This window comes from Tinamus guttatus, unplaced genomic scaffold (assembly GCF_059628265.1).
Source record: "Tinamus guttatus ecotype Peru unplaced genomic scaffold, ASM5962826v1 Tinamus_guttatus_pri_ptg000563l, whole genome shotgun sequence".
NCBI lineage: Eukaryota > Metazoa > Chordata > Aves > Tinamiformes > Tinamidae > Tinamus > Tinamus guttatus.
The window spans coordinates 1,627,329-1,646,274 of record NW_028289097.1 but is presented as its reverse complement, the minus strand read 5'-3'; the positions used below and the strand labels follow the sequence as shown (position 1 = coordinate 1,646,274).

At 49.4% G+C, this 18,946-nt stretch overlaps 2 protein-coding genes across 2 annotated transcripts; both read left to right on the top strand.

The window, feature by feature from the left end:
- Window positions 1-2,885: 2,885 nt before the first annotated feature.
- Window positions 2,886-6,468, top strand: TSPO2 (translocator protein 2). Its single transcript, XM_010217802.2, has 3 exons — window positions 2,886-3,274; window positions 3,785-3,923; window positions 4,954-6,468. The coding sequence occupies exons 1-3, from the start codon at window positions 3,024-3,026 to the stop codon at window positions 5,134-5,136; spliced, it is 573 nt and encodes a 190-aa protein (XP_010216104.2). The 5' UTR covers window positions 2,886-3,023; the 3' UTR covers window positions 5,137-6,468.
- A 4,429-nt stretch (window positions 6,469-10,897) lies between these two features.
- APOBEC2 (apolipoprotein B mRNA editing enzyme catalytic subunit 2) lies at window positions 10,898-16,977 on the top strand. Its single transcript, XM_010217800.2, has 2 exons — window positions 10,898-11,074; window positions 16,436-16,977. Exons 1-2 carry the CDS (start codon window positions 10,953-10,955, stop codon window positions 16,974-16,976), a joined length of 663 nt encoding a protein of 220 aa, XP_010216102.2. The 5' UTR covers window positions 10,898-10,952; the 3' UTR covers window position 16,977.
- The last annotated feature ends 1,969 nt before the right edge of the window (window positions 16,978-18,946 follow it).

Below are 18,946 nucleotides of genomic sequence, written 5' to 3'. Positions count from 1 at the left end.
GTCTGCTGCCATCTGCCTTTGGCGGATTCTGCCCCGTGCCTCCACGCCAACACTTGCCCCTTCTTTTGCTCTAAAGCTCAAGCTCAAGCAAGACTCAGAGCGACTGTTAGGCTGGTAACGGTCTCCGTTCACTTTTTTCTCCTTGCACCTGCTATTCCCCACTCAGGAAACATCATTCCCAATTTCCCCAGTTTACAAGGACTCTTGTGATTTGACCCTTAAGTTTTAATTCACCCGGCGTATTAGATTGCACAGTGGCACGGAAGTTTCACTGCTATATGGCAAGCAGGTTATACTGAGCAATCGTGGTGTTGCACTCAAAGGAAACCCAACCCACTAAAAATTCCTGAATTGCTTGTTTTCTGACAGAGATGCCGAGGCCTCATGAAGATAACATTGACCAGCAATCTGCACGATTACTGCTCCAGCAAACAGCCAGCAGTGAGCGGAAACCACTCTGTTACATCCAGTAGCTGCACTGTTGCATGACAGAAGTTTCTAATTGCAAACAGCAACAGACCCTGCAAGGATATGCAGGTGGCTACTGCTTGATTAATGTGTGTTGCATCTGTTGTTCCAAAGTGGCAATTACACTATAAAAACACACCATCTCAACAGCAGTACATTGATTTTATGGTGACTGAAAATCTGGCCCTTTACATAGTTTTTTGTCTCTGTCGTCCCACAAAAAATAATTTTCTTCTGAGTACAATAAAGTAAAAGATCTCATTGGTTCTATGTTATAACTGTGATATTATGTTCTGCTAGGAACCAGAAATCCTGCCCTTGGCCATGAAATTCAGGTAATGACCCATAACTGAAGTAAATTAGTGTTTAATTCCCCATTCCTTGCCGACAGCTTACTAATGGAAATTGATTTCTAGCTTTTTTCTTTCTCATTTAACATGCCCATGTAACGTCTTTATTCCAGATTCTAGCGGTTTCCAGCGGGTTTAGCCAGCAGGCGAGCGCGGGAGCGCGCGGGGAGCGCCGGGCCAGGCCGGGCTCCGCCGGGGCAGCTCCGGATCCCGCGGGAGCGGCGCCCGCGGCGCTGGGGACGCGCGGGTCGCTCTGCAGCTGCACAGCAGCCCTGCGCAAAGCCGCCTTCCCGCTCGCCGTGGTCACTCACACACGTTTAGCACATGCTTTCCCCTGTGCAGTGAGCGCCCAGGCAGCAGCAGGGGTTGTGGCCGCCCTCTGCCCTGCGGATGGACGAGACAGACCCTTGGGGACAAGGCCGGGCCGGGGCCACCCTCTGCGGCCGGGACTCGGCCTCCAGCAGAAGGTCCCTGTGGCTCTCGCAGTGCTACTGTGTTGGGTAATCTGATAGAGCCACACACACACACACCCTTTTCCTGCTATTTAGGTAAAACTCAGCCGACGATTTCTTCACTGTATAGAAGCACCAACACTAGAGACAGGAGCTGGCCTTGGAAACCCAACCCGTTTTCATTGCAAGAGACGGTAAGGTTTTATGGCTCAAACGCTGTCAGTTACAGCAGCAATGAGCCAAAACAGGGTATTATCATAACGTATTTTCAACCCATAGTTACTTCTCAGTTACTGTCAGGCTAGTCTGGCAACTACAGAGGAGTTGGGAGGGGGCAAAAAGTCCACTTTTTCCATCCTACTTTTCTGTAGATGCAATATTACAATGCTGTTTTACATTTTAAATACAGAACTAGCAGCTATTATTTTGCTCAGTGTTAGCTGGATTTTCTGGATCCACAGACACCTTAATAGTGCTATAAATTGTCTGGTAAAGGAGTTGTTAGAGATGGTGTCTGGAGTACTTGTCCCTTATTGATGTGTAAATTGGCTTGTACTGCTGGTGTGTGTTTCTAAAGCAGAATGCTTTGTAATGTGATGATAATAATAATAATAATTAGCACAGGATATAGCAAAGTGTTAATTGTGAATTAAAATCCCAAATAGAAATAACTATGCAGATCAGTTCCCTCCTGCTCTCTGCTTCTCTGACCAGCATCCAGAGCACCAGCTTCTCAGGACGAGGGAATTTTCTGAGTCCGCTTTTCTGCTCTTGCACTGCTAAAAACAACAATCCTCCCCGGGTGCATTTGCTCAGGTGCCTTTAGGACTGATGCTGACAGCAAGCACAGAACTGCTGCACTCCTGAAGCATCCTGCTGCTATCCCAGCTGAATGCTAATGCAGCTTCAGTTCATGTCTGGATCAAAAGGGAAAGCCAATATAGTGGCAGATGGAGGAAGGACACAACACTAATAGGTTCAGAATCCTATTGATGATGGCAGGGGAAGATATGGGACAGAATGAAATGCTAGATGTTATCCTTATCTCAGCTGTCTTGTGAGGGAGCATAATGTTGTTATTAAAGTAAATGTTCCTTCCTTTTATGCATGAAGTTGTAAGGCTGTGAGGAAGTCAAAAAACTGCTGGTGTGTCTCAGCCTACCCATTTGCGATACAGAATCCTCTTCTGCAGGCTAGGAGGAGGAGAGGATTAAACAGGGTTCATAGATCACTCAGAATTTGGTGAAAAAAGTAGTCTTAGTGTCGATCTCATTTAAAATATAAATCCATGGTAAAAAATTAGCTGCAGTCAGAATAGAGTGGGGTGCCTGGGCACGTTGTGCCTGAGCTTGCCCTGCTCAGAGGAGCATGCGGAGCAGAGATAACAGCTCTGCTGGGATGAGCAGCCTCCACCAACGTACATTAAAGTTTGTGCACTGACTTATGCATTCAGAAGGGGAATGATAAAAGTAACTGCAGTCTTGTCTTCTAAGGATATAACCACCTTAGGTGAACTCTGTCACATATACATTATAAGAAACTGTAAAACGGCAAGTAGGAGCCAGTTTGCTCAGTAGAGCAAAGAGAAAACATAATCATAACAAAAATAATTTCCCCTATGTCATAGGCAGGCAAAAGGACAGAGGGGAGTCTGTGGCAGAGCTGGATACAATTTTAAACACCTTCTGGCTTGGCCACTAGAGTGATATATAGGCAATTAGAGAGATAGCCTGAAAGACCAGGGTGGGAAGAAATGTTCTTTCTAAGTGATGATCAATTATTGCTTTTAATTTACAACAGGCAAAAGAGCACTTCAGCTCACCACAGAAGGATGTGGACGTACACCGTTGGATTTACTGTCCTGCCTCACGTTGGAGGACTCGTCGGCTGGATCTTCAGTCACAAAGACATGCCCGTGTGGTACGAGAGGCTGAAGAAACCTTCCTGGTGTCCATCCCGCAAAATGTTCCCTGTTGCTTGGACTGTCCTGTACACTGGCATGGGGTAAGTTCTGTGGAGCACTCCACACCTTGTCCCTTGTCCTGCTGGTTTTGATCCCTATCAGAGAAGTCAGTTTAGGCTCTTCATTCACTCACAGGGATTGTAGGAGACCCCTTTTCCTTGCACCAGCAAGACACGTCCAGTACATTTATTCCCAAAGGATGAAGTGCAGCCTGAGCCACTTCTGGGCCGTTCCTCAGCTTCACGCTGTGAACACATACCAAGAGCTGCCACTGCCATGGGGAAAATGTGAGCCATGTAGTATGACACAAACCATGGGGTTGAGTAGTGAGGGACACGGATGCAGCTGGCTTCTGTTCAAACTCTCATGCAGACCCACCTAGCAAGACACTTCCATGAAAACAGTTCTTGTACTGGAGGTGTACAAGCATTGTAGTTACATTCTTGGAATTGTCTTTGTTCAAAATGCTCTTTGATATTAACTTGCAATAATCCCAATCTCTGGAAGCAGAATGGACTGCAGGACACTAACGTGGGTTTTCCTCTCCACAGCTATGCCTCGTATCTGATCTGGAATGACCTGGGGGGCTGCAACAGCAAAGCCATCATCCCGCTTGGCCTCTACGGGGCTCAGCTGGCCTTGAACTGGGCTTGGCCTCCGCTCTTCTTCGGAATACATAACTTAAAGATGGTAATGTATCTAGACATACATTCATCTGCTGGAGATTTGTTTGCTGGTGTCCCTGCCTCTGCTCTGGGGGTTGTTTGGAAAGTTTCTAAGCAGCGTTATAAAATACAGGAGCGTAAACAGAGCGGCAAGAGGGGCTTTTCTGAGATATAGTTCGTGCTGCGCCTGGTGCAGACGATGGTATCAGGCCCCTGCATTTCTCCCTGCGTTCCTGTCGCGCGGATGGCTGGCTCTGCTGCAGCAGGGCGGCAGATCGGGAGCCCCCAGCGCGGCTGCTGCCTCTCCTAGTTAAGGATTCGGGGTGGGAGATAAGTCCCTTGGGAGTCACACCCTCCCGTGCAAGCAGAAAAGCTGCTGCCTGCGCAGGGCGTCAGCTCCGGGGGCCTTATCAGGCAGCACAACGCAACGTGCACGGCAGGGCACGGGGAGGAGGCGCAGCAGGGCCCTGCGCGGCGGGATCCCGCACGAGGGCTGTTCAAAGAGCACTCAGCTCAGGTGCTTGGTCCTGTGCCACGTGCTCTAGGTGACCCTGCGTGTGCAGGGGGTTGGACTAGATGACCTTTAGAGGTTCCTTCCAACCTTGAGCATTCTGTGATTCTGTGTGATTCTGTGTCAAGGCCTGGGGATTACGGAGAGGCAGAGTGGGGCTTATGCTTCTCTCTGGGCTTTGCCATTCTGTGCATGCAAGGTGCATTTAGAAAGCCTGTGAAGTGATAATAGCTACTCGTACCATCACGGGCATGCTGAGATGCGGACATAAGTGGTATCAATAGAAGGGGCCGCTGATCATCATTAACTATCTATTAACCCATGGAACTCGACAGCAAGGATCAACACTGGCCTTGTTTCCTGGTGTGGTGCGTTCAGATGTCACCGCAGGGAGTTCAGAGCCAAGGTTCCGGGATCTAGGACCCATCAAGGCAGCTCTTCAGTGCTCCCTTTGCCTGCATGCTGTCCTACCTCACTGCTCTAGGCGTGCTGCAGCCTGTCCCAGGAGCGAGCGACCAAGTGATGTTCTTCTCTCTTCTTGCAGGCCCTGATTGACATTCTGTGCTTAGACGGCCTGGTGATAGGCACGATGTGCTCGTGGTACCGCATTAACAAGACCGCAACGCTGCTCATGGTGCCCTACCTGGGCTGGCTGGCCATGGCCACGTGTCTCACCATCCGCATCTGGAAGGACAACCCTGAGCCAAGGCCGGCAAAGACTGAATAAGAGCTGAAGAGAAACGAAGACATTCTGTGAAATTAAATATTGATGTTAAGAAAGATCTTGTAATCTGGGGGGGGGATTCACTTTAGGATGGGCATTAGAATAGGTCTCCATCTCGCCCTTTCATCAAGGTTACATGCAGGAAAGTTTGCACCATATGCCCATGTGTTCCTTTAAGGTAACCATGCATCTTTAACCTGGGGACCTTCCCTTCCAGCACTGCAGAGGCTTTGGGGCTACAGCTGTGCTGCGACCTTAACTGTACCACGCCAAATTCCACCAGCCAGAACTGCATCTCCTTCAGCAGTGTAATTCAGAGTGGCAATCCTGGAACCAGTGAAACCACTCGGAATTGCTCCCAGCCCCCACGAGAGCACAGCTTGTTCATACACATGTAGATCCTCTCTCTGCTTCTGGGGTGAAGTGAAGATATCCTTCACTCATGCAAACTAATTTTTTTAAATTTACTTTTTTTTTTTCCTTTACTATTCTTGCCGTTGCTTCCTTTTTATGTCTCCTCTGGTCTGCACTTTTTACCGTTACCTTTCTATCTGACAGGTACTGAGCAAGCAGTAATCTGTCTTGTTGTGCCTGTCCGAGGAGATTCGGCGCTTTGACTTCTATTCGTGGAATATCACACTTCTTGATTTCGTGCTCCAGGATAAAGCAACAATGATGAGAATGCAAATGCTTCTCCCTAGAGGAAATTTCTCTTCCGCACCTCTTTGTGCTGTTCCTCACCAGAACAGAAAAATGAACATCAATGCCTTTGAAAAAATACTTAACATATATTTTTTTAAGTACTGAAACATAGGCACTTTTGTAAAATTAAAAGATTGCTCGCATTGCCTTGAAGGTTGTAATGACATGATTGCCCAAAGGTCCCATTCAAAATCTGCCAGGTGCGGTACAGTCTCTTACCCAGAGCCTTTCCATTCCTAAAGATTAATCAGGCACTCAAAAATTAATCAGGAAAGATTTAACTGTACATATTATTCAACTGAGGGCAGCCCATGATATAGAATCAGATACAAAAGGTGAACGGACTGTCCCTCCTTTATTCGAGCCCTTGTGTTTGATAGATCTGAAACTTAAAAGTTGCTGCCTGTTGGGGAATATTTAGTATTATTATTTTTAACTGATAGAAGCAATGTGTGTGACGAAACGTGGCAAGGGTGTCTTCTTCCTGGCAGCTGCCTGTAGATGAGGCCGGGTGGGTAAAGGTGTTTTGGGGAAGGAGGCTTGGCTGGGGATGTAAAATAAATTGTGCTTGCTTTTAATAAAACCAAGACATTTTCGTTTGGAAAATAAATAAACCAAGTTATTCTTGCTTTACTGCTTTGGCATTAGACCTTGTTTCACCATTTTGATCCCATCCATTATTTTTGCCTTCTGGCTGCAGGACACCTCTATCGAGGACGGGTGTTGCAAGCACATTGCAAGTGCAGAGACGTAAGAGGAGGCCCCTGGATAGATGTCACTGCAAGCAGGAGGAGGCTATAAAGCAGCGCTAGAAAGATCACAAGCTACTTCAGAACACCCCCCTATATCTCAGGGCTTTATATGGCTGCGTGTTACCACTGTGCTTATTTACAGCAATGCCTAGCCTGTATCTTCCAGGGAGCTACGTGTCCAAGGACTAGCAGACATAAATTACCCCTTTTCACCAGTATCCGCACCGGATTTGGTGGAGTTCAGGGAGCTCGAGGGCGCCTGGCCGTGACGCCGTCCTTCCCCGGCACGGACGGGCACGAGGCCGGGCACGGGGAGCGGGAGGGCAGCGGGAGAGCATCTAATCCCAGCGAAGCTGCCGAGTGACTCCGGATCTGATTAAAGCCAGCAACATTTTAATAACATTTCCAAATTAGATATATGGTTACTGTGAAGAGCTTTCATAAATTCCTCCTCTCTCTGCTTGCTCCCATTTTTTTTCAGCCAGGTAAAGGAAAACTTTGTATTAAGAATAAAGATTTTTTTTTTCATTTTTCATGCTTACCCTCTCTGCCTTCCCTTTTTTCCAACCAGTGGCACGTGGCCACACAACCCGTCCCAGCAGATCCTGCCTTTCTCCTGCTGAATTCGGGAGCACCGAGAAAATTCCCCACGCGACGGCGGGCAGGGCTGCCCCGCGGGCTCTGGAATACTGACCACGACCCGGCCCGGCAGAGCCCCTGGCTGGGAGGCCCTGGCTCTGCTGGGAGGATGAGGATGAGCATGAGGAAGGCAGGAGCAAGGGCACCTCTCTCCCTCCCGGTCCTGCGTCATCCCAGCTCTGCTGGGAGGATGAGGATGAGGATGAGAATGAGGAAGGCAGGAGCGAGGGCACCTCTGTCCCTCCCTGCCCCGCATCACCCCGGCTCTGCTGGGAGGATGAGGATGAGGATGAGGAAGGCAGGAGTGGGGGCACCTCTGTCCCTTTCAGCCCTGCGCCACCCCGGCTCTGCTGGGAGGATGAAGATGAGGATGAGGATGAGGACGGCAGGAGCGAGGGCACCTCTGTCCCTCCCGGCCCAGCACAACGGGCGCCCCGTAGCTCGGGGGCAGCCCTGCAGGACTCCGCAGTGCCCAAAGCAGCACTTTCCTCCCCTAAACCCCTTCGTCACTGTCCCGCAGGGGGTTGGAAGGGGCCGAAGGGGCGGCGAGGGCCTGCGAGGGAAGCTGCCTCTGCACATCACTGTCAGAGTGTTTATTTATTTATCACGTAACGGTAGTTACAGCTGGAAAAAGCAGGAGGGGGATCGCTGCCAGACAATGTATCTAGGGAGCTGTTTTGTTACTGCCACCAGCTGTCCCCTTGGAATAGGGCACGTCTGAGCCGTGACTCACGCAGCCAGCATCTTATTTCACTCTTGGCTCTACCCGAAAATGTTCCTCCCGCCCGAGAATGCAAGCGAGCCTCCTCCCCCGGCCAGGACGGCGCAGCCAGGCCCCTCTCCTGCCCCTCGTGCTCAGGACAGCGCAGGAAGGTGCTGCTGCAGCTGGGAGAGCAGCAGGAGCCCGGGCTGCAGCAACGTCCCCAGCTGCCTACTGGAGACACTCGTTTAAGACAGGAGAAGAGTCACCACATTGTTTCAAGATGCCTCTAAAGTCAGTGTTAAAAAGTCAGTCAGATGCCTCTAAAGTCAGTCAGAAAATCCTGTTCTAGACTAGGATGCAGGATCAGTCTTAATATCCCAAACCACCAAATCAGTGGGAAGCGGGACAGGGCCGGAGGAAGCCGGGATGCAAATGCTGCCTGGCAAGGGCAGCTGTTTTAGCTGACCTAAGAGCCCTGGGAGCCCCTGTGCGAGGCCGGTCGCATCCCCAGCTCCTCTCTGGATCCACCCTGTCCTCTGAATGGGCTCATGGAAAAATCCTTCCACGGCGGCTCCGTGGCGGGGCCTGTGCGTGCGCACCCTCGTGCACGCGCAGCCGCCTGGGGGAACCGGGGTCACCGAGCAACAACTGAACAAAATCGATCACAGCTCTCGGCCCGGAGGCTAACGCAGAATGTCAGATTGACAGCAGCTCTGTGGCTCCCTTTATATTTTTGGCGTAGGCAGCCGCCGCAGGGGGGTGAATCAGGACTCCTAGTGCACTGCCCTAGATGGAGCTGGGAAGCAGCTGGGTAACGGGCGGGCAGAGGCAGCGGCCAGAGCCGCATTCCCGAGATTAGATTAGAGCTCAGCACCGAACCCTGCAGAGGGGCCGGGCAGCAAGAGCTAAAGGCAGCAGGAGAGATGGGGCACGGGCAGCCAAGAGCTGCCAAAAATAAAGAAAAGTGGCTCTGAGTGCCCGGAGAGGGGCTGGCTTGCTTTTTATAAGGTTTAGGGGGAAGACACGGACGAGCCATCACTCATTAGGAGAGGATTCCCATCTCCCCAGCCACTGCCAGAAATGTCAAAGGTGAAAGGAATTGGACATGGGAGAGGGAATGTAAGCAGAGTTGCCACGCAAGAGGAAAAACACTACACCTGCCTCCAGGAAAAGTATTTTGAGCTTAAAAATAAATACAGTCCTGCACCGTGAAAAGGCAAGTTTTATGTTCCATGGATAGGGTGTCTTAGAACTTGTCAAAGCCTTCCCTGCACTGTTGCCACAATACTCTGCGTGCCAGCTGTGTCAATCATCACACAAACAACCTCTCATCACTAGCAAACAGTGTGGGAGGAAGAGGGTGGGCGCTGCGCTCTGTCCACAGAACAACTGCACTTCAGCTCCTAATGGAAAGCTGCAGAGGGTCGGGATTCCCGGGAAACGCGGAAAGGATGGGTAGCAAAAGGGCTAGAGAAGCAGCCAGAAAACAAACCTGCTGCCCACTGGCACAAGTTTGTTAGTGTAGATGAGCTGGCTACAACGCTATCATAAAGAATGAGTTTTGCCTGAAAGCTGGGTTTATCCTCCGGTTTCTATGCAGAATACAATCCACGCCCCTCCAACCAACAAGCAGGTCTTCCAACACACGCAGGCTGCACACTTGGCCAAACACAGCCTGGTGTTTCACACTTATCCAAACCTGGATGATGATGGGTTCAGGTCCAGGATATTGGAGCTTTGGTCTCCAGGACGCTGAGGCAGAGGTTCTGCACAGCTACACACTCCCCATCTGTTTCACCCTAACGACAGAACAGGATTAGTCTCTCACAAAAATCTGACTCGGGTTTTCATTCAGCTTGGCTCACATGGGGTTTATATGAATTTTTTCTTTAAGTGACTGAAATTTGGAGTGAGAGGTTGGGAAGATTTCACATAATCCTGGATACAACCTCGCAAACCCAAAACACATAAACCCATTTTTCAGCACTAACGTGAAACCTAAACTAATCCCAAGCATCCTTGCAAGTTGCCATGGCCCCTTCGAGAGATCTGCCTGGCTCAGTGTGGAGCAAAGTGACCATCCCAAAGCCGTGTCCATGGAATCCCTCGGGCTCCGCGGGATCCCCAGCCGACCGGAGCATCCCCGGCTCCGCGGCTGTGCTGCCGCCTTATCCAGCACCCACATCCCTGGCAACAGCAACGGTGAAAGAAGCAAAGAAATTCTGCAGCGGTCCTTAACCGAGCACCGTCCGAACGCCCTCGTCTCTGCTGGGAAGGGCCCTGTGCCAGGAATACGGTCCCTCTGTGAATTACAAACCTGGCTGAAAATAGTTGGCAAAAGGTTCTGGCTTCATTTGCATCAGTAGGATGGGGACACTGCCTTCAGCAAGGCCAGGATGTCACCCCGCTGAGCCCTGCTTCCAGTGAGCCCCATGGGGAGGCGCAGGGTGGAAGGAAAGGGAGGATTCCCGCTCCTGGAACCCTTTGATCCAGGGTTCCAGGGATGCAGCCTGGCCCAGTCCACCCACAACGGGGGGTTTTCAGCCACACAAGCGAGGAACATCCCTTCCTGGCCCAAACAGTGCTCCTTCAAGGTCAGCAATGTACCAAACTGGCAAGGAGGGCAGGGGGAGAAGCTGCCAGCTGTGCATCTTGCCAGCTATCTGTCAGACAAACGGATAAATGGATACTCAGGCTTCCAGGATTTTCCATCTATTGCTTAACCCGCCCACAGTGAAATCGTCACTTAATTTTAAATTAAAAGGGGAGCAAGAAGGATGGTTAAAAAGACCTAGCAGGAGCAAGGCGAGGAGGCGACACCGGAGAGCGCGGGGTCATCCTATCCAGCGAGTCTCTCCCCGCCGCTTTGTTCCATATTTAGCTCCCAACAACTGCGTCCAGCGCAGGAACTCCCAGCTCGGTTTTTCCCTCCCGCCACTGCTGCCTCTGCTCCCGGAGAGCCCTCAGAAATCGCTCTTTCTCTTCCCCAGTGCCAAGAACTGAGCATTCCTGTACTTAGGAAGATGGCAGAAAAGCAGGAGCCCAGCAATGCCCAGAATGGAGAACCCGACAACGCAGAGGAGGGCGAGGAGAAGAAGAAGAAGGTGAAGCGGGAAGATCTGCCACCATTTGAAATTGTGACAGGGTAAGAGCTTTAGCTATAAAGAGGGATATAAAGACTGAGGCAGAGACCTCCAAAGGTCCCTGCCTCAGCTATAATGTCGGGTAGTCAAAGGTGAAAACATAACACAGGGCAATTCTGTGTATTTGTACATAGTGTTGAGCAGGGGCGTTCATTGCGGTGCGCTCGCGCTAGAGGTTCTGCCGTGTCCGTAGAGGAGGGCTCCGGGCAGCCGAGCGGAGCAGCACTCGGCGTTGATTCCTTGCAGTAATCAATGGCTTTCCTCTGAAAGCCTCTCTGCCTGCGGATTAGAAAAAATCTCCTGCTGTGGCTGTTTTGGTTTAGCGACCCAAGCGGTGGATTTTTCAAGGGAGATGAAACTCCACCTTTTCAAAGGCTCCACAACCACAGCTGGATCCTGACTTTCAAAGGAGCCTAATGCACATAAAGGCTCCAAAACAAGAGACAATTTTCCAGACTGCAAAGCAGCTCCCTCTGCTCTGCCGAGCCCGGCCTTTGAAAGAGGCAGAGAAGACCCAGATCTGAACTGTCAGAAATCTGGCCCCATTTGTGAACTCTTAATCCTCCTGAAATATCCTGCCTAAAAGGTTCTTTATGAAATTCTATAATATTGATAACAGGATTATTTTTAATAATGAATAATCAACAGACTAGTGAATGTGCACTAACATTGCATGATGGAAAGCTGCAAAAAAAAAAAAGTAATCTACTATCTCTAAGCATGTCACAATTCTCCTTGTAGTAGCACCAAGATGCCCTGTGTAATTCTGGTCCCTGCTCTCCCTCAGCAGTCACCAAGGGAATGTGCCCTAGAACAGAAACACGTTTGTCTTCTCCTGCCTTTGATGTAAACCCCAGGGCAGCTCTTAAACCCCCCTGGAAGCTTCTCGCCTGTGACACTGTCACCAGGAAGGCAGATCCCACAACCAACTTAGCAGGCAAATCTGAGCCGGACACACAGGGCAGGACAGCCCTCCATCCCCTCTCGCACGAGTGGATTACTTCCTAGGGCAGGGATAACAAGAGCTTTCTTCTTAATGTGTGTCTGCCCTGAAAGCTCTTGGGCTGAGGCTGCTGGCAGCTTTTGCTCGCTATCTGTCACAGACAGTCATGGCAATATTACACGCCTGCTGGAGCAGTGACTTTAAGAAAAGCACTCCCTCTGCTAGGAGCTGAGCTAAGATCCCCCAAAGCATTTATATCAGCCATTGGACCAAAAACACACATGGTGACAGCTCCTAGGCACCTTAGACAGGTACCGAATGAACCTCAGTGAGAAAATAGTATTTTTCCATTTTGGAGAATTCAGCTTACTAAGAGAACTGCAAAGGAAGTGGGGAGGATCTTCAAACTTCCTTACTAACCCCAGAGATCTGCAGAGCCTTCGGTGTGCTAACTGTGGATGAGAAGAAATTTCTTAGTATCTTCTTTCATTTGAAATATTTGTTGGAATGATGAGATCTTGTAGAACTTGCCAGGACTTCCCGCTCTGGAAAGGCAATAGGGAGAACGTGAAGGGTGCTGCAGCAGGGCACACAGGAGGATGAGGTTCCGAGCGGGAAGGCGTTGGATATTCTGTGGAGGTACCGCAGAGCTGCCAGCATGGGGATATTTATATTGCACTCATCACATCTATTGGGAAACTGCTTGCAAATACCTGCAGCTCCTGGAGGAATCATGACTAACTCTCCCCTAATGACTAGTTTGTTACTGAAATCCCAGCTACTGAAGGCGAGAAATGAGCAAGTCGAGCAGAAATACCAAAGGGCCATTCAAGAGGTACAGAAAAATCCTGCAATTTTTACTTCATTATAATAAGTACCTGTGACTACAGGCTCGACCTAGTGTAATCACTGTTTGGATTTTCTAATTATTTACAGATTTCAGGCAATTAAGCCAGTTATGTGAATTATGAGAAAACACATTAATTCCAACTGTCCAAGCACTTAAATTCAATTACACTGTGTACTACTCAAGCATTGCAGTTCCAGCCCTTGGATTAGGAGCATTTTATGACACTCAGCCAAGTTTTCAACCTGTTGCTTATGGCTCTAAGGAGCGTGGCTTATAAAAAAGAACACTGGGAACCTAATCACCCCGTTTAAGAATATTACCCTCCCTCCCCATTTTTTTCATTATTTGATTCAACTCAGCGCTGGCTAAATAAAATCCCTGGCTGTGCAAATCTCATGCCATTTAAGTGGACACAATTATTTACACCTCCCCATTTATTCACACATGTCGGGGGGTGTAAATGAGTCTCCCTCTAGAAGGGGTAAACCTTTGGCTCCTGTTAAGATCAGGATCATTCCATGCAGATGGACAACACGACTGTGGTACTTCACTTGTGCTGAATCCCCAGGACGTGGGCTGCTGCTGGGAGGCCTGGCAGTGCCACACACCCCATCCTGGCGTGGGCAGGCCTGGCACGCGCTGTTTGCTCCTTCCCAGCCTCTCCTTGCTCGATCACTTGCCAGGAAGGAGTTTTCCAGCTTTGCAGGGGACAGAGGCAACACGTCCCAAGCCTCGGTGGAGAAGGGAGGCAGCCGGTGGCAGGGCAGGGCCTTGGCACACTCCTGTCAGGACATGGTCACAGTTTGTCCTTGTGCTGGAACGTCCTCCCTGCTCCCCCTGCACAGGTTCAAGGGTTCCCTCGGGCTGGTCCCGCTGCTCATTGCTTGCCTCACACATCCACGACCAGCTGCTCCCAAGCTCTTAGCCACGTACTCCAGGCTGGAAAAGAGCCCTTAGCTTTGCTGCTCTTCTTTACTGGAAACTTATTAATGGAACTGATGCATCTTCCATGTCGCTAAGACACATTGAGGTTGATGTCCCAAATACTCTTAGACAGATGCCTGGATGATAAGCAGTAAGATCTGGCCACGAGGCCTGACTAAACACACCTCTGAGACAGCACATCCCGGGGCACATCACTCATGTTCAAACACACACAACTCCCTCACTAATGTCACTGCTTTGCAGTCGGAGAGTTCAGCCAGGAACGTGCCTCCCTACGGCTGTGATGTGCATGTGAGCACGGAACGTTACTGCAAATACTTGCAGGGAAAAGAGACACTATGTTGAATGACAGGGTTGCCACGCTCCTCAAGGAATCCGTGGAAATTTCACAATCCGTCTTAAAGAAAAAGGGATAAGCTCTTAACAGGTAACTTGAGTCAAGATGCTAGAAAGGATGTTAAAAGCAGCCTCGCTGGGTAGTTTAGAATTCGGGCACGCCAGGGCATACTCCCACTATCTGGGCTAAGGCTGATGGTCTTTGTCAGCACGGAGCAGATCGTGGCCACGCAGCCCCAGCAGCACATGCACCAGTTGGCTGCTCGGAGCGCGGCTACTCCAAGAGAAGTTGGAATCACTCTGTTGGGAAGTCCAAGCCAGAAGTGGGAACTGTAACTCCAGGCCTTTTACTGTGAACCTTTGCGACATGCACAAGTGGACCCCTAGATACTACTGTAGTATCATAAAAATTAAATAGGGAGGATGTTCTTTTATGGCTTAGCTTATCAAAAGCTGGAAAGGCCACAGAACTTTGGCAACAAGCAAATTTCTGGCTGCTGAAAAAGGCAGGAGTGGTGCACACGCACATAGCCATGAGATATTCCTGACACTTTGCAAGTGGAATTAAACATTTATGGAAAATTGTATTTAAACTTTTTAAAATAACACAACAGAAGCAGCTTGAAGATAGCTGCAATTTACTCCAAATGAGGTATTTAGAAAGCACATGTTGTCAATCCCTTTCTGTGTAAAAAAGCCATTCGCTTGCAGTATGTAATGTTACACTTGCAAGCAGAAATTAGTGAAGAACTTCCAAGTGACTATGCCCTGCGCCAGCCCTTCTGTTGAGGGCCCCAGACTGACTTGCAGATATCAGACTATTCAGGACATTTTATGCAGTCCTAGCAAGGCCTTATTTATTGCACTCTAGAGGCAGATATCTATCAGTTTTAAAAGGCATGGGATCCACCCTCATGTGCAGGCCTAACCCTAACCCTACGATTTCCGAAGCCTGGGACTCGCTCCCAGCCTTTGCTCCGGGGCCCCTGAGATGCCCAACATTAGCATGCGACTGCAGATGAGACAGCAAGAGAACACACTTAGTGTTTTACAGAGATTCATTATTGCCTCGCTGGGAATATCAAGGTTATAGGTCCCCTTAAAGCTCAGATGAGAAAAATACAGCATGCCAGAAGATTACTAGCATAAAATGGATGAAATGTTGTGTTACTGCTTTTCATTGCTTCCCTTTGGTTTGGCTGCTCCGTGCAATCTTCATCCCCATCCTTTGCAGCATCTACCACGTCTCCAGGCACTTCAGCAGCAGTTTGTTTCTCGCGCTTCCCCCCGGCATCCCTCAAGCACGAGCTCCTGCCCCGATGACAGCCCATAGTTAGACACTGTGGGGACACGAGCAGCAAGGCCTGGCACTGTGCTGGAGAGGAGCAGGTGCCACGCGACGGGGCTGCTCAGCTCGGCACTCTGCAGGAAGGGCCACGCACAGTGTCTTAAGGAACTAATTTTAACTTCCCTAGAAACAGCACATACCTTGTTCGGGTGAAAGAGGACTGTAAACAACAGTGTTTAAACGTTAATTTAGAAATGCTGAAGTGACAAAGTTGGTCAGTAGTGTCCATGCGACAACAATCAAAATCCAGTCAGAAATACACTTGTTCACAGCAAAGCTAGATCTGATCTCAGATACTTAGATTAAACCAAAGCCGCGACACAGTTCTACTGCATATTAGTATTCCACTGCTACCAGAACAATAAAAGCAGAACACACACGTATTGCAAATAGTCGGTCTCACTTGCCTCTACCCAGAGGAAATTGAGATTGCAAAAGCACTGAGGGTAACATAAATTGGCAATGCCAGAGTTACCATCCTCACAATTTCCAACAACAGATCCTGCAAATTAACAGTGCAACATAGTGGCAGAACGGTGTTAACAGCCTAGAAAATAGCAGAGGGAAGTTCAGTCTTCAGGTGCATTAAGCCTGGAAAAAAGCCAATTGCTGACCCACCTTGCAAAGAGTAAATAGCAGAGCCTCAAGAAACACTATTAAGAAGCAAGTTCCTCTTCAAATACCTGAATACAGACACTAGAAAATCTCAGTCGAAGTCTGTCAAAACTAAGTGGAAAAGACTAGGATGTCAGAACAGGGCTGGCAGCCTCACCCTGCGGCAGCAGCAGCGGAGCGTTTTGTAACTGCTCAGGTAGCTTTTATCCTTCCATAGACTGTGTTTCCATTCAGTGCACGGAGGAATGTGGCCACGACGGACTGAGCAACCCGTCCAACACTGCCCAGGAACTAACACATCCTTCTCTCCTCTCCCCTCTCCCCAGGGAGCGCCTCCCAGCCATATTTTTCAAGTTCCAGTTCAGGAACGTGGAGTACAGCTCAGGCAGGAACAAAACCTTCCTGTGCTACGTCCTGGAGACCCAAGGCAAGGAGTTGGTAACTTCCCGGGGCTATCTGGAAGACGAGCACGCGGCAGCGCACGCGGAAATCGCCTTCTTCAACACTATCCTGCCCAAGTGCGAGTCCGGCAGCCGCTACAACATCACCTGGTACGTGTCGTCCAGCCCCTGCGTGGCCTGCGCCGACCGCATCACGGAGACCCTGCGCAGGAACAAGAACGTGCGCCTCACCATCATGGTGGGGCGCCTCTTCATGTGGGAAGAGCCCGAAATGCAGGCTGCCCTCAAGAAGATGAAGGCAGCCGGCTGCAAGCTGCGCATTATGAAGCCTCAAGACTTTGAGTATGTCTGGCAGAACTTTGTGGAGCAGGAGGAAGGGCAGGAAGCGAAGGCTTTCGTGCCATGGGAGGACATTCAAGAGAACTTCCAGTACTACGAGGAGAAGCTGGCTGAGATTCTGCACTGAAGCTCACGTGAGTGAGGATTTCCCTTTGCTCCCCAGCTCCTTCCCTCAGTATTCCCTGCCTGCTTTATCCTCGGGCTGCTAAAGGCACAACGGGTAGTAATTTTCAGCCCTGCTACTCCTGCATGTCACCTGGCTGGAATTGCCAGCACCAGAAAACCATGAACTCTCCTTAGCAGGGCCTTAGAAGGGCAGGAATACTAAGATGGGCTCTTCCAACGCAGGCACTCGAGGGATCAGTTCTTCTTCCCCAGACCAAACACCTCCAAGAAGGAGAAGTTAAAACACACATTAATAGGGCTACTATCTGCAACAAGAAAGCCTCACGGTTCCCCGCACACACATGTGGAAGCAGTGAAGAAGTGCAGACAGGGAAAAGTCTCCCCCTCCCCTGCTACCAAAATCTATCCCTCTAAAAACACTGAAGGAGATCAGTCAGCGTTACAGATCCTGGGTGTTTTTAAAGATGCACTGAGTCACTCCCCTATTTTAAGTGATACAATATGGAAGCGTTTGAAGCTTCTAACGTGCTTCTCTTTTTCTCTTCCCCTCCCCCAGAACCTACTAAGGAAATAACTGTGGAGAGAGAGGTGACATGTGACAGATTCAGACGTCCAGGACACTCCTTCAGCTTTCCAAAGCTTTGGCTCCAGCAGGATGCAGTATCAGCTCCTGGAAAACTGGGCCCTGATGGACTACAACTACATCTACCACACAGCTCTTTGGTGTTTAGGATTTGGGTTTTTTGTTTTTCCTCCAAACAAACCTGCACTGCCTCTACTGATTGGAAAACAGAAAGCAATACACTGTGTGGTTGAACCCTTGAATTAAATGGATTGCAGTGGATCTACAGGAAAGTGTGGGTCTCAATTCTGGGACAACCGTCGGAAAAAGATCTTAGAGCAAAGCTGCCAATTAAAACGCATTTAGAAAATATGTATTTCAAAAACGTTAGAGAGAAAGGCATTTAAAAGGGGGGAATAAGAGGATTTATTCTGTCATCGCCAGAAAACAGAAACGGGACTTAAGGGTACTTGATTTATTCTAGTGCAGGGGATTATGATGGAACATCATATGGGTAACTCAAGTGCTTGATTTAAAATACATCAAACAGCATCTCCCTTTGCTCAGATGTCTGCAATATAAAACTGGGGAAGCAAAATGAGTGAAATAAAATTGGTAGCCACTGCAAAAATGCGCAGCAGTGTTTATTCTGTTTGCTCTATTTGAAGGAGGTCCTAAATTTAATCTGACAAGCGAGACATCCTGGGACAGCAACAGATGAAATACTTCATAGTTGAAGTGCAGTGTGATGAGAAGGGAGAATTACTACACACCAAAAAAACCAAATCCAGAGCATGCCCAAGCGTGGGAGATGCACAGGGAAAGACGAGGTGGGCACGTGAGCTCGTGCAGGCTCCGCAGGAGCTCAGGAGCGGAGGCTCCGGGTGCGGGAAGGGCTCATGGGGACCACGGACCCCGCACAGGCGCACGCAGAACCGCGGAGCGCGCCCGTCCCCTCGGCCACCTGCGCTGCCTCCTGCCAAAACCTTCCCGTGGCGGGACAAACAAAACAGGAGCTGCAGTGGGAACACCCGTAGAGCCCGTGCAGGCACAAAATGCCACTAGAAACAAAAAAACTCCCCGACAAATATAAATAAGTACAAGGAATAAATCAATAAGCCATCTTGATGCCCATCCTTGATTAACTCAATACTCAGGCTTCTATTTGTCTCACTCAGTTTATTTATTTTTACAACTGTGTGTTTGCTGCAGTAATCGTCTACCAAAAACAAGTTTACAAAGAAATTAAGGATGGTCAACGACCACGGAGAGAAATAGCACAAGGCTGCTGAACACACCAATTGGAATTTGCAAAGAAAACAAACCATGCACATTCACCCGCAATGCTCAGGCAGAAGAAAAGGAACAAAAGGCTCCATACATCATTCATCTAACGTTATTGAAAAATT